The following is a 14014-nucleotide window of genomic DNA, read 5'->3' on the forward strand; positions in this document are numbered from 1 at the left end:
ATTAGTGAGATTGAAAGTAGTTTTTCCAGCCCAGTCAAGCTTTGCTAAGACCATAGCCCTATTTAACATCTTCATTATGATGGCTCATTGGAAACTCTGAGCTGGTTTTGAATTCCTCACCCAAAACACTCATAAAATATTTGTTATATAAGCTTCTAAATGTATTTAATTTGTTATGCAGAAATAGATTAATATGCTATCCATTTCAAGAAGAATAAATCCAAAGAAAGTAGACTGAGGGAAATTATAAGCTCTTTAATGTGAAAATTCTCAAATTTATTGTTCTGGTTTTCAATTGTTGCAGGAAATATACAAGAAGATTGACATGTATTGAGTATATTTAATTTTAAGAAATCATAACATCTTGGGATGAACTATCTGGATATATTAGGAATGTGGAAATAAGATTAATAGTGCTTTATTTTTTTTTTAAATAGTGCTTTCTTTTGCAAATCTTTCTAGTAATCATGGTAACATAAAGAAATTATAAGGTTTTTTAATAAAGATTTTATTTATTTATTCATGAGAGACACAGAGCGGGAGAGAGAGAGAGAGAGAGGGAGAAGAGACATAGGCAGAGGGAGAACCAGGCTCCCAAGGACCCCAGGATCATGACCTGAGCTGAAGGCAGATGCTCAACCACTGAGCCACCCAGGCATCCCAGGAAATTAAAAGGTTTATTGCAAAAATTAATCATACTGGATGTAGAAAATGATAAGTGGTTTTAACATCACTAAGGGGATAACTAGACATATACATTCTGAAGGATATATATAGCAACACCTGTTTTTTGTCTAAAAACAAAATGAACCTAAATTTGATAGTTTCAAGATCTAATTATTTGGAAATACAGAGTACTGAGGAACATGTAAAATGGCATAAGAGCATACAGTCAGCAAAACCCTGATGTGAGAAATACTACCTCACAAATGACCCATTGTCTTCAACAAATAAATTATGACCAAAAAAAAAAAAAAAAGTAGTAGAAACCTATAGGTTTAAATAGACCTAAAAAATACATCATCCAGGGCAGCCCAGGTGGTGCAGCGGTTTAGCGCCGCCTGTAGCCCCAGGCGTGATCCTGGAGACCCTGGATAGAGACCCACGTCAGGCTCTCTGCATGGGGCCTGCTTCTCCCTCTGCCTGTGTCTCTGCCTCTCTCTCTCTCTCTTTCTGTGTCTCTATGAATAAATAAATAAAAAGCTTTAAAAAAAATACATCATCCAAATGTAATTTATGGACTTTATTTGGGTCCTGATATTATCAAACAGTTAAGGCATTTGAACGCTGATATTAAGGAACTGCTAATTTTTTCAGATGTGATATTTGATCATAGTTTTTAAAAGATCTCTTGGGACTATGTATTGAAATATTTGTGGATGAAATGATATATCTAGGTTTGCTTCAAAATAATCTGGTTGAATATGGGGATACAGTTGAAAGAATATTGGTCTTGCATGATTTGGTAATTGTTGAAGCTGAGTCATGTCATTCTAAGTATTTTTGAAATTGTTTAATAAAATGCTTTTAGAAAGCAGAAATTAATAAACATAATGGAAAAGATTTTAAAAAGTTGTTTCTTTGATAAAACAAATGAAATTTAGTCAGGAAGATAAGGTTCATGATTATATATGTTTTGAAAATTTCACATTATAACCACCACTTCTAATGTCCTTCACAAGGCATATTTCATCTTAAAAATAAAATAATATATTGTTTAAAATCTCATTTAACCATTTTTTTTTTTTAATGAATATCTAAAGTAAAATTTGAAATCATTTCTGTAGGAATTGGTGTATTCTAAGCCTATTTTTACATAAACCTCTATTTGAACATTCTTCATTTATGTTAAAATGACTTCCAAACCTTTAAAGATGTGACAGGTTTTCTTTCATCAAAATTTTGTATCTTTTATCTATTTAATTGACTAACTTGGGATCCCTGGGTGGCGCAGTGGTTTGGCGCTTGCCTTTGTCCCGGGGCGCGATCCTGGAGACCCGGATCGAGTCCCACATTGGGCTCCCGGTGCATGGAGCCTGTTTCTCCCTCTGCCTGTGTCTCTGCCTCTCTCTCTGTCTCTCTGTGACTATCCTAAATAAAAATTAAAAAAAAAAAATTTTAATTGACTAACTTCATCTGTGGGCATGCTTTTCCAACTAGAGTCAGTTTCCCACTTAGATTGTAGGCTTAGATGTGAGACTTTAGGGAAGATGAATGAACTCATCAGAGATTGATTAAAGAGACAGCATTTCATCAAGGTTTTAAAGAATGGATAGTAGTTTGATAGCCACAGAATATGTTCCAGACACATATAAATCCTGACCAAAAGTATGAAAGAAAAGTGACCTTACTATAGACTTTTCTTTCTTTTCCAAGGGTTGTTGGACCAACCTTTCTGAAAATCATTTACAATTCTGAATAAAATTTAAGAAATATTTTAATAACATTGAAAAGCTGGCAGGATGGTAAGGCTTTAAATCTTAGTGAAAGCAGGAACTTCAGTAGATGGAGAATGGAAGCCACTTTTCCTGGTGAACTTCTGCTTTTGTTTTTTCTTGTCTTTTGGATGGAAGGAAGAAGTCAAAGCTAAAGACTAATTAGAGTGAGAAGTCTAATAGGTTTTCCCTCGTGACCCCCAAAGGTGTACACCCTTGGGGTAAAGCTCAATTGAAAGCAAACCCACCTCACTCTTCCATCTTCAGTTGGGGGACTCTAGGGAAAAATGGTTTTGTTTTAAGCAGAGCTAAAAGAGAAAAGTCCCTGAGAAGATGTTACCACAAATTGATTCTTTTGTGGATTTGCAATCAAATCTACCTTCCTTCCAAAGTCCAAAAGCCCTAAGTCATGGAGACTAGTCTGGTGCTTGGTAAAAGCAAATGCAAATTCCTCTGGAAGAAGAAACTTCAATACAGATACCAAATATTTTTTCAAATTGCAGCTTAATAATTTAATTCGTGATTTGTGAATCAATCATAACAGGCTCTAATTGTCTTGGAATATCATATTTTCCAAGAGATTTGACAGATACTCTGGTCCTCATTTGCATTGATTGGCATATGGTAGTTAATTCTTTGCATGTATTTCAGTTTCCTCTATTTGAGGGTATCTCCCATTGTTCCCTTCATAAAGCACTTGCCTTGTCATGAAGCATAAAATTGTGATTATTTCTATGGTAACAAATAGTTGTATCATTAATGTCAAATTATACCCTACTGCTCTGTTTTCATACCTTTTTTGTTTTTTAAAATTTTTTTTTTTAATTTTTATTTATTTATGATAGTCACAGAGAGAGAGAGAGAGAGAGGCAGAGACACAGGCAGAGGGAGAAGCAGGCTCCATGCACCGGGAGCCTGACGTGGGATTCGATCCCAGGTCTCCAGGATCGCGCCCTGGGCCAAAGACAAGCGCCAAACCGCTGCGCCACCCAGGGATCCCTTCATACCTTTTTTGTATACACAACTTCATTCTGTTGCCTAATCATAGTAAATTTTTAACAGCAATTAAACTCAACATGTGGTACTAAACTGTGCATAAATCTAGAGAAAGAATATCAATATGAAACCTTTGTTACCAGGTTTGCAAAGCATTGACAAATAGGTCTTAACAGCAGCCTTTCTGAGAGCAATTAGAAGATGCATTTTGATTTCAAAGATACCAAAGTGTGGGATCCCTGGGTGGCTCAGTGGTTTAGCACCTGCCTTTGGCCCAGGGCATGGTCTTGGAGTCCTGGGATCGAGTCCCACATCGGGCTCCCTGCATGGAGACTGCTTCTCCCTCTGCCTGTGTCTCTGCCTCTCTCTTTCTCTCTTTATGTGTATCATGAATAAATAAATAAAATCTTAAAAAAAAAAAACCACACAAACCAAAGTGTAAAAAAAAAAAATCTTGGAATCAGAGAAATGTGATATAAAAGTGAACTAGTAGTTTAAAAAAAAAACAGAATATCTAGAAATGGGGAATCCCAGTAATATTTAAAAACCAATGAATGTGACCGATACGGGTTTAGACAGCTGAAGAGAATTAGAGAATTGGAAGGGAGATTGTAATTCCTTTTTAGAATATAACTAGGAAGTCAAATGGAATATACAGAAAGAAGGTTAAGAGATGAAGGCTAATGTGAAATAACATGTTTAATTGGATTCTGAAAAGGAAGAGGAAAGGAAGAATGAAACAAACGTATTACTTGAAGAGATTAATGAAATGTTCCAGGATTAATGAAAGTCCACAGAATTTCAAGCAGAGTAAATAAAACTGATTTCATACCAAGATACATCATAGTGAAACTTCAAGTGGTTTTGCAGAGAACCAAAGAGAAAGAGAAAAATCTTAAAAGTTGCCAGAGAAAAAAAGATCTTCAAAGAGATGACAGAAGTAATAGCTGACTTTTTAGTAATAACGATGGAAGAAAAAGGGTGACATCTTTAAAGAAAAGACTTATGAATCTGTTATTTCCAACCAAATAAAATTTTTTCAAAGTAAAGTGAAATAAAGCCATGTTCAGAAAAACCGTTCAATTCAGCAGGAAAATATAACAATTTAAAATTTGTGTGTACCTCATAGTGTCAGAGCAAGCACAGAGAAATGAAAATATGACAATCATAAGGTTTTTTTTCTATTTGACTTGCCTTATTAGTTTTTTTAAAAAACAACACTTCAGTAACTGAAAGAATGCATAGACTAAACATGTCAGTGAAGATGCATAAGACTTAATAGAATTGACAAGCTTGATAATAAGGAATTTATGTAGAACACTATAACCAACATATATTCCTTTCGACCACGCAAACATTTCCAAAAATGATATGAGACCTTAGAGCAAATTTCAAATGATCGAAATAATAGAGTACGTTTAACAATGACAAATATGATATTTTGATCAATATCAGATTAAAAATGAATGTTTGAAGGTTGTGAAATACCCTTTTAAGTAAACCTTTGATTAAAGAACAGGTAATAAAAATTAGAGTTTTGAAGGGCACTTGTGTGGCTCATTTAAGCATCTGAGTCTGATTTTTGGTTCAGGTCATGATCTCATGGTTGTGAGATGGAGCCCAGCATCAGGCTCTGTACTTACTGGGTGTGGAGCCTGCTTAAAATTCTCTCTCCCTCTCCCCTGTCCTTCCACCACTTCTTTTAATAAATAAGTAAGTAAGTAAGTACCTGAATGATAAACATACAACATTTTATAACTTGATGGGAAGTGACTACACATGACTTAGGAATATTTGTGGCTTTAAATATGTTTTTTAAAAAAGACTAAAAATTTATGAACTAGATATTTGTAGTCATAAGCCTTTAAAATCCTCACATCCTGGTAGTCACACCCTTTTACGGTGGCCTCCTACGGTGTACCAGGATTCTTTTGTGACCATAGAATTTGGCAAAAGTATATCATTTCTGAAATGAGAAAAGACACCCTTGTTTTCATCTCAGTTACTCCTTTTTTCTTGGATCATTGACTTGGAGAAGCTAGCTGCTATGTTTTGAGCAGGTCTATGGAGAGATCATGTTATGAACGGAAGCCTTGCCAGCCACCACATTAGTGAGATTGAAAGTAGTTTTTCCAGCCCAGTCAAGCTTTGCTAAGACCATAGCCCTATTTAACATCTTCATTATGATGGCTCATTGGAAACTCTGAGCTGGTTTTGAATTCCTCACCCAAAACACTCATAAAATATTTGTTATATAAGCTTCTAAATGTATTTAATTTGTTATGCAGAAATAGATTAATATGCTATCCATTTCAAGAAGAATAAATCCAAAGAAAGTAGACTGAGGGAAATTATAAGCTCTTTAATGTGAAAATTCTCAAATTTATTGTTCTGGTTTTCAATTGTTGCAGGAAATATACAAGAAGATTGACATGTATTGAGTATATTTAATTTTAAGAAATCATAACATCTTGGGATGAACTATCTGGATATATTAGGAATGTGGAAATAAGATTAATAGTGCTTTATTTTTTTTTTAAATAGTGCTTTCTTTTGCAAATCTTTCTAGTAATCATGGTAACATAAAGAAATTATAAGGTTTTTTAATAAAGATTTTATTTATTTATTCATGAGAGACACAGAGCGGGAGAGAGAGAGAGAGAGAGGGAGAAGAGACATAGGCAGAGGGAGAACCAGGCTCCCAAGGACCCCAGGATCATGACCTGAGCTGAAGGCAGATGCTCAACCACTGAGCCACCCAGGCATCCCAGGAAATTAAAAGGTTTATTGCAAAAATTAATCATACTGGATGTAGAAAATGATAAGTGGTTTTAACATCACTAAGGGGATAACTAGACATATACATTCTGAAGGATATATATAGCAACACCTGTTTTTTGTCTAAAAACAAAATGAACCTAAATTTGATAGTTTCAAGATCTAATTATTTGGAAATACAGAGTACTGAGGAACATGTAAAATGGCATAAGAGCATACAGTCAGCAAAACCCTGATGTGAGAAATACTACCTCACAAATGACCCATTGTCTTCAACAAATAAATTATGACCAAAAAAAAAAAAAAAGTAGTAGAAACCTATAGGTTTAAATAGACCTAAAAAATACATCATCCAGGGCAGCCCAGGTGGTGCAGCGGTTTAGCGCCGCCTGTAGCCCCAGGCGTGATCCTGGAGACCCTGGATAGAGACCCACGTCAGGCTCTCTGCATGGGGCCTGCTTCTCCCTCTGCCTGTGTCTCTGCCTCTCTCTCTCTCTCTTTCTGTGTCTCTATGAATAAATAAATAAAAAGCTTTAAAAAAAATACATCATCCAAATGTAATTTATGGACTTTATTTGGGTCCTGATATTATCAAACAGTTAAGGCATTTGAACGCTGATATTAAGGAACTGCTAATTTTTTCAGATGTGATATTTGATCATAGTTTTTAAAAGATCTCTTGGGACTATGTATTGAAATATTTGTGGATGAAATGATATATCTAGGTTTGCTTCAAAATAATCTGGTTGAATATGGGGATACAGTTGAAAGAATATTGGTCTTGCATGATTTGGTAATTGTTGAAGCTGAGTCATGTCATTCTAAGTATTTTTGAAATTGTTTAATAAAATGCTTTTAGAAAGCAGAAATTAATAAACATAATGGAAAAGATTTTAAAAAGTTGTTTCTTTGATAAAACAAATGAAATTTAGTCAGGAAGATAAGGTTCATGATTATATATGTTTTGAAAATTTCACATTATAACCACCACTTCTAATGTCCTTCACAAGGCATATTTCATCTTAAAAATAAAATAATATATTGTTTAAAATCTCATTTAACCATTCCTAACTAGTGCTTCTCAAATTTGATTAAGTACAACCATTTTTTTCTTCTTTTTTTCCCTAACTGTCCATCATATTTGTCCAAGAGAACGGTGTCCTTAAGTACTTGCTCAGGAAACGCTAACTTCTCCCGTTTATCTGTTTACTTAATAGGACTAAATATTGTACATCTTTGAAAATATCTTGCTATTTTCTGTCTGTCTGGAATTCCCCTCTTCCTCTTCCTCCTTGAGTGTGTCTGATTATGATGATCTATGAATACTTTTAGTGCTTCTGCTCCTCACTTATTTCTAATTTTGACAGTCAATAACTCCCTTTTTATTTTTATTTTTTTAAGATTTTATTTTTAAGGAATCTTTACCCCTAATGTGAGGCTCAAACTCATAACCCTAAGATGAAGAGTTGCATACTCTACCAGCTGAGCCAGCCAGGCTTCCTCCTTTTTATTATTTCAGTACTTTTTACAGCTGCTTTATTTCTTTTTTTTTTTTAATTTTTATTTATATATGATAGTCACACACACACACACAGAGAGAGAGAGAGAGAGAGAGAGGCAGAAACATAGGCAGAGGGAGAAGCAGGCTCCATGCACCGGGAGCCTGACGTGGGATTTGATCCCAGGTCTCCAGGATCGCGCCCTGGGCCAAAGGCAGGTGCCAAACCACTGCGCCACCCAGGGATCCCAGCTGCTTTATTTCTTATGCTGTTGTGCATTTATTTGTTTATGCCTCTTTTCTGTTGAACAATGAGCACTTTGAGGATAAGATTATGCATTTTTGGGGGGGGTAAATTGATTTAAAGTTTTGTTTTGTCATTATAGCTATAGAGTCTAGTATTGTTCTTGGCTGTTACATGGTCATGTACTTATTTAATGTTTTTTGATGTATCTAGGTTCTCAGAAAAACTTGAGGACTGACCTGAAAGATGAATTACCATTTGTGATAATGTTTCTGTTGAGGGGGGATTTATCTTCTTTTGGTAGGAATTAGAAACTATATTATGAATATAACTGATTTAAATGAACTTTTATAATGCAACTCGTATATAAGTTGGGAAATGCCCAATATTGGTTGAAATATATATACATATATATATATTTAAAAGTTTATAGTTTTAAAACTTAAAGGACTATTACAACCAAAATATCTTTGCATGGAGGAAGTAAGGTGTTCCCCTATTCTTACCTCTAACCCCACCCTGTAAGAACTAGGTGAAGTTGTATGGATCTCTTTTTTTTTTTTTTTTTTTGTATGGATCTCTTAATTCCATTACCCACTAAAGCCTCCCAACAGGGGAGTGGATGTTAAGAGAAGATAAAAGCCTTCTGTGTATTAATGTAATTTAAATAATCACATTTGGCTAGTGGCCACTGTCTCTTAAGTGTTTAAACTTCTTCCTTTGATAATGGGGGCCATTGAAGGTATTTTAACAGGAGGGAAGAAAATGTTTAGATTTTTTTTTTTTTTTTTTTATGTTTAGATTTTCTAATCCCATTAGTAGCTATGTATAGGGAGGAGAAATTGAAGCTGTGAAGACCAGTAGACAACCACCTAACAGTTCAAATGAAAGACAGTTTTAAACACTGGCAGATGATGGATGAATATTTGAGGGCAAAATCGATAAAGTTGTTTTTGTAGTTATTTCACTAAGTGCTTATTTATTACATTAAATCATGACCAACTTGATAGAGTCTGTATCTTAATAATGGTAACCAACATGTTTTGAGTAATTGCTAAATGACAGGTACTGTTGATTGCCTTACATGTATTATCTTATTCAGTGCTTTCAACACCCGATGAGGTAGGAAATAATATTATAGATGAGGAATAGATCAGAGAGATCAAGTGACCTGCCCAAAGCCATACAGATAGTAAATGCAAAGAGATTTGGAAGGAAAAGAATACAATTAAAATCATGGAAGGGGAATCAGGAAATAGTTAAATATGTTTATGTGTTGCATAGAATATTCCTATTTTATGGGAGTTCCCTAGTTTTGGCACATGAAAGGTCATAAATATTTTAATACATGAGCATATACTATGTGCTAGGCATTATTTTAAGCCCTTGACATATATTAGATTATTTAATTTTTATGACAGCCCTATAGGAAAGGTATTATTATTTTATTTTTTTGGGGAAAGGTATTATTATTATATTCATTTTTACAGAGAAAAAAACTGATATGCAAACATAGGATGACTTATTCAAGACAGTGGCAGAGCAGGTATTAGAGTCCCTGTAATTTGGTCCCAGTGCTCCTGCAGTACATAATACATCTGTGTGTTGTGTGTAAATAGTGTACAAATAGACATTACTGTGGTGTTTCAGCATACCGAACTCTTAAACATGAAAGTGACTTAGCTTGAGTTTAATTAATATTGTTCCTGTAGAGTGGGTAGATTAAGGGTCTGCTTTTGGCTCAGGGCATGATCTCAGGTTCCTGGGATTGAGCCCTGCATAAGGCTCCCTGCTCAGTGGGGAGTAGGCTTCTCCCTCTCCTTCTGCCCCCCCCCCCCCCCACTTCTGTGTATGCTCTCTCTCTCTCAAATAAATAAATCTTACAAAAAATAACATCATTTCTGGGCAGGTGGACATCTTTTTGTGTTTTTTGGCAGTAAAGTATAGATTCTCTAAGAATTTTGTCTGTGTAGAATGTGGCTGTTTTATGTGTTGAATTGTTTATAGCCTTGAGTTTACTGACCCTGACTCTTTTCCTCTATTCGCTCACTAAAGCTGTGCTCATAGTTCAAAGAGAGTGTAGTGTAGTGGAAGGAGCACATTTGGATTCATCTATCTTGCATTTTAATCCCAGCACTATCAATACTAAGTCTGAGACTGGACAAGTTATATATTCTAGAACATCCTTTTTCTTTCCTACAAAATGGGGAAATGAAACCTCTGGATAGGTATAAGGAGTAAATGCAGTGGTACATATTTGAAAATGCCTGCTGTAGTACTTACTTAGCACATGGCATATGCTCAAAAACTGTAGCTGCTTTACTTTTTAAAATGAAGCCTTTCTAGATTTGAGTACCATTTTTTTTCTGTATAAGTTGTTGTTCTTCCTAGGGGAGCTCACTACACGCCAACCACTTGTAACCCTGACCTTTACACTTCGAACCAGATACTATAAGTTCCTAAATAAACTATGAGGAGAAACGCATTAATTCTTTATGGTGTTACGAGATTGTTTTGTGTCTAACTTTTACAGAGATAATCCTATGCTTTATTAAAAGCAAAAATGATAAGGAAAACTCCACAGCTACTTGTATTTCTGTTATTCTGTTCTGAATGGATAAATGAGTAAATGAATAAATGAATAATGTGCTAGTTGGAAATAAAAACAGCAAGTAATGGAACTCTTGAAAATTTCTCACATAAGGTAGTTCTTTTTCTGAAATACTTCCATCTTGTTTCTCAGTGATGATGTAGATAGTGGCAATTTACAATCCAATTTTGGAACAGTGTATTAATAGAAAAAAAAATACACAAAAGGTCACCAGTCTCTGTATATTCTGGGAACATTCTTTTAGCAGTTCTGATTTGTAGTGTAATGCTTTTATTTTAGGGAAATAAATTACTTGAGTTCCCTTTATCCAAGTGCAGTGCCTAACCAATAGTGACTAAGTAAAACTTCTGAGTATTGTTGAAATTGACTGCAATAAGGAAGGGTTAAGAGAGGGAGGAAATACATTTGAGCATCATTTTTAACGATGCAATTTATATTTAAAGAGATATGTCTGAGGAATCATTTTATTTCAAATAAACTTTGAGATATAGACCATAAAATGCACACATTTTAAGTGTCAAATTTCATGTTTTTTTTTTTTTAAGATTTTATTTATTCGAGAGAGAGAGAGAGAGAGAGAGAGGCAGAGGCACAGGCAGAGGGAGAAGCAGGCTCCATGCAGGGAGCCTGACGTGGGACTCAATCCCGGGTCTCCAGGATCACGGGCTGAAGGCGGCACTAAACCGCTGAGCCACCTGGGCTGCCCCAAACCTCATGTTTTGATACAGGCAAACATTTGTGTAACCACTTACATAATTAAATAGAAAATTTCTATCACCTAGGAACGTTCCCTTTGTGTCCCTTTATAGTCAGTCCTCTGAAAGACAGCCAGTGATCTAATTTCTCTCATCATAGCCTGCTCTAATGAAATCGTACAGTGATACACTTTGATGCTTGACATTTCTTGCTCAGTTATGTTTTTGAAATTTCTGTTTGTTGTATCAATAGTTAACTCAATATTACTCCTGAATAGCATTCCGTCGTATGAGTATAGCACAATTTCTTTGTCAGTTAACTTGTTAATGGAATTTTGGGTTGTTTCCAGCTTTCGCATACTAAAAATAAATCTTCTATGAACATTTTTGTACATTTTTGTAGTTACGTGTTTTTCCCTCTCTCAAGGGAAGACCATGTGGTATGTCTGTGTTTAACTTTAAAAGAAACTGCCAAACTATTTTCTAAATGATTGTACCATTTTATACTCCCACCAGAAGTGTGAGTTCTAATTGTTCCACATCTTCCCCAACACTTAGCAGGGTCAGGGTTTTTAGTTTTGGCCATTCTAGTGAGTGTGTTAATGGGTATTCCATTTGATTTTTATTTGCTTTTCTCTAGATAACTAATGATATTAAACATGCTTTCATTCACTGGTCATTCCTATATCTCCTTTTGTGAAATGTTTGCACTTTGGCGTTTTTTGTTTTGTTTTTAGATTTTATTTATTTATTCATTTATTCTTGATCCCAGAACCCCGGGGTCATGACCTGAGCCAAAGGCAGATGCTCAACCATGAGCCACCCAAGCGCCCCCATTTTTTTGTTTTTAAAGATTTTATTTATTTATTTATTTATTTATTTATTTATTTATTTATTCATTCATTCATTCATGAGGGACACAGAGAGGCAGAGATGTAGGTCAAGGGAGAAGCAGGCTCCCTGCAGAGAGCCTAACGCAGGACTCAATCCCAGGACCCCAAGATCACAACTTGAACTGAAGGCAGACACTTAACTACTGAGCCACCCACTTTGCCCATTTTTAAATTGAGTTGTTCTTTTGGTAGTGATTTTTAGGAATTCTTTATATATTCTTAGTGTAAGTTCTTTGTCAAATATATGTATTAAGAATATTTTCAGCTGATATGCCTTGCCTTTTCATTTTCTAACTGGTGTCTTTTGATGAGTAAATGTTTTTAATTTTGATTAAGACTTACTAATTTTTTTTTTTGGTTTATGATTTTTGCATATTAGTCAAGAAACCTTTGTCTACCCCAACGTTGCAAAGGTATATCTCCTATAATGGTATATTGTATCTCCTATATTTTCTTCTATAAGAGTTTTAGTTTTTGTTTAGATTAATGATCTATATCTGATTTTATTTTACTTACGCATCTTGTATTTCTCGTTAATTCACTAAACAAATATTTATTGAGCACCTGCTCAGTGCCAAGCACTGATTAGGTATCCATTAGTAAACAAAAAGAAGTCACTCATGGTAAGCCCTTAGAAAGGCCTTGCACTTGTGAAGCCTACATTCTCAGGGAAATGACAGACAATAAACTAATAACTAAATAAAGGACACAGTATGATAGAAGGTGAGAAGGCACCACAGGAGGGAAACAGAATAGGGTTAGGTAAAGTTAGTAAGATTGCAATTTTAAGACAGGATGGTAAAAGTAGGCTTTTGAGAATGTCATTTAAGGAATGACTTGAAGATGAGGGAGTTAGCCATTCATTCATCTATCTGGGGAAAGAGTGTTCTGGCTAGAGAAAATAGTCTTTTGACTGTTGAAGGGCCTTACGGTAGAAGTATATCTAGCATGTCCCAGTAATAACCAGGAAGCCAGGGTAGTAGAGGGTAATAGTGGATAATGTCAGGGAATAGAGGAGGGCAAATTGTTTAGAATCTTATAGGACATTGTTAAAATTGTAGCTCTTTGAGTGACATGGGAAGCCATTTGAGGGTTCACTATACTTTCTATTTTATTTATTTTTTTGACAGAAAGAGAGCACAAGTAGAGAGAGCAGCAGAGGGAGAGGAGAGAAGTAGGCTCTCTGTCAAGCAGGGAGCCCAATGCAGGGCTCAATCCCAGGACCCCAGGATCACGATCCTAGCTGATGCCTAACTGATGGAGCCATCCAGGTGCCCCAAGGGTTCACTGTACTTAATAGACATTTTAAAATTTCACGTGTGTTTTCCTGAATATCATTTAAGAGATTTCATATTATTGCTTCTATATGCTTATAGGAATGAAAGCATTTTTTTTTTTTTTCCCTGACAGGTATACTTAATATTGGTTTTCTATTTTTCAGAAAGATCCAGATTATCTGAAACTCTGGTTGGACAATTTTGTTTCTAGCTATGAACAATTCTTAGATGTTGACTTTGAAAAGCTGCCTACCAGGTATGTAGAAATACTTAATTTCCTATTGTTAGTTGAGTTTGTGAATTTGAGGCACAAAGACTTCACTGATGGCCTATTACAAGGATAGCAATTATGTGACATACATGATACTTCTGCATAATTCTGCTCCTATGGCAGACTTTGTTAATTCATCATAGCATGTTTGCCTGCTAAAATGAGACTTGGCTTCTTGAAGTAAAGATTACGTTGGTGAACTACAAGCAAACTAGGTGTCTTGCAATTCACTTCATTTCTAACACTACCTGGAGTTAGTGATAGATCCCACAAAGTAAGGGCAAAGTTCTCAACAAGACTGCTCTCACTTAAGACA

The 14014-nt window shown here is 35.1% G+C and overlaps 1 protein-coding gene across 6 annotated transcripts in view; it reads left to right on the forward strand.

Annotated features, from left to right (window-relative positions):
* The window catches only part of NBEAL1 (neurobeachin like 1), a 188017-nt gene that overhangs the window by 16986 nt on the left and 157017 nt on the right, over positions 1-14014 (forward strand). For 5 of the 6 annotated variants that reach the window (XM_041737494.1, XM_041737495.1, XM_041737493.1 and 2 more), the window contains exon 3: positions 13592-13683. In XM_041737494.1, the coding sequence (XP_041593428.1) occupies positions 13592-13683 (92 nt within the window). The remainder of the gene's footprint in view (positions 1-13591; positions 13684-14014) is intronic. The other variant, XM_041737498.1, reaches the window with a different exon arrangement.

This window comes from Vulpes lagopus, chromosome 22 (assembly GCF_018345385.1).
Source record: "Vulpes lagopus strain Blue_001 chromosome 22, ASM1834538v1, whole genome shotgun sequence".
Classification (NCBI taxonomy): domain Eukaryota; kingdom Metazoa; phylum Chordata; class Mammalia; order Carnivora; family Canidae; genus Vulpes; species Vulpes lagopus.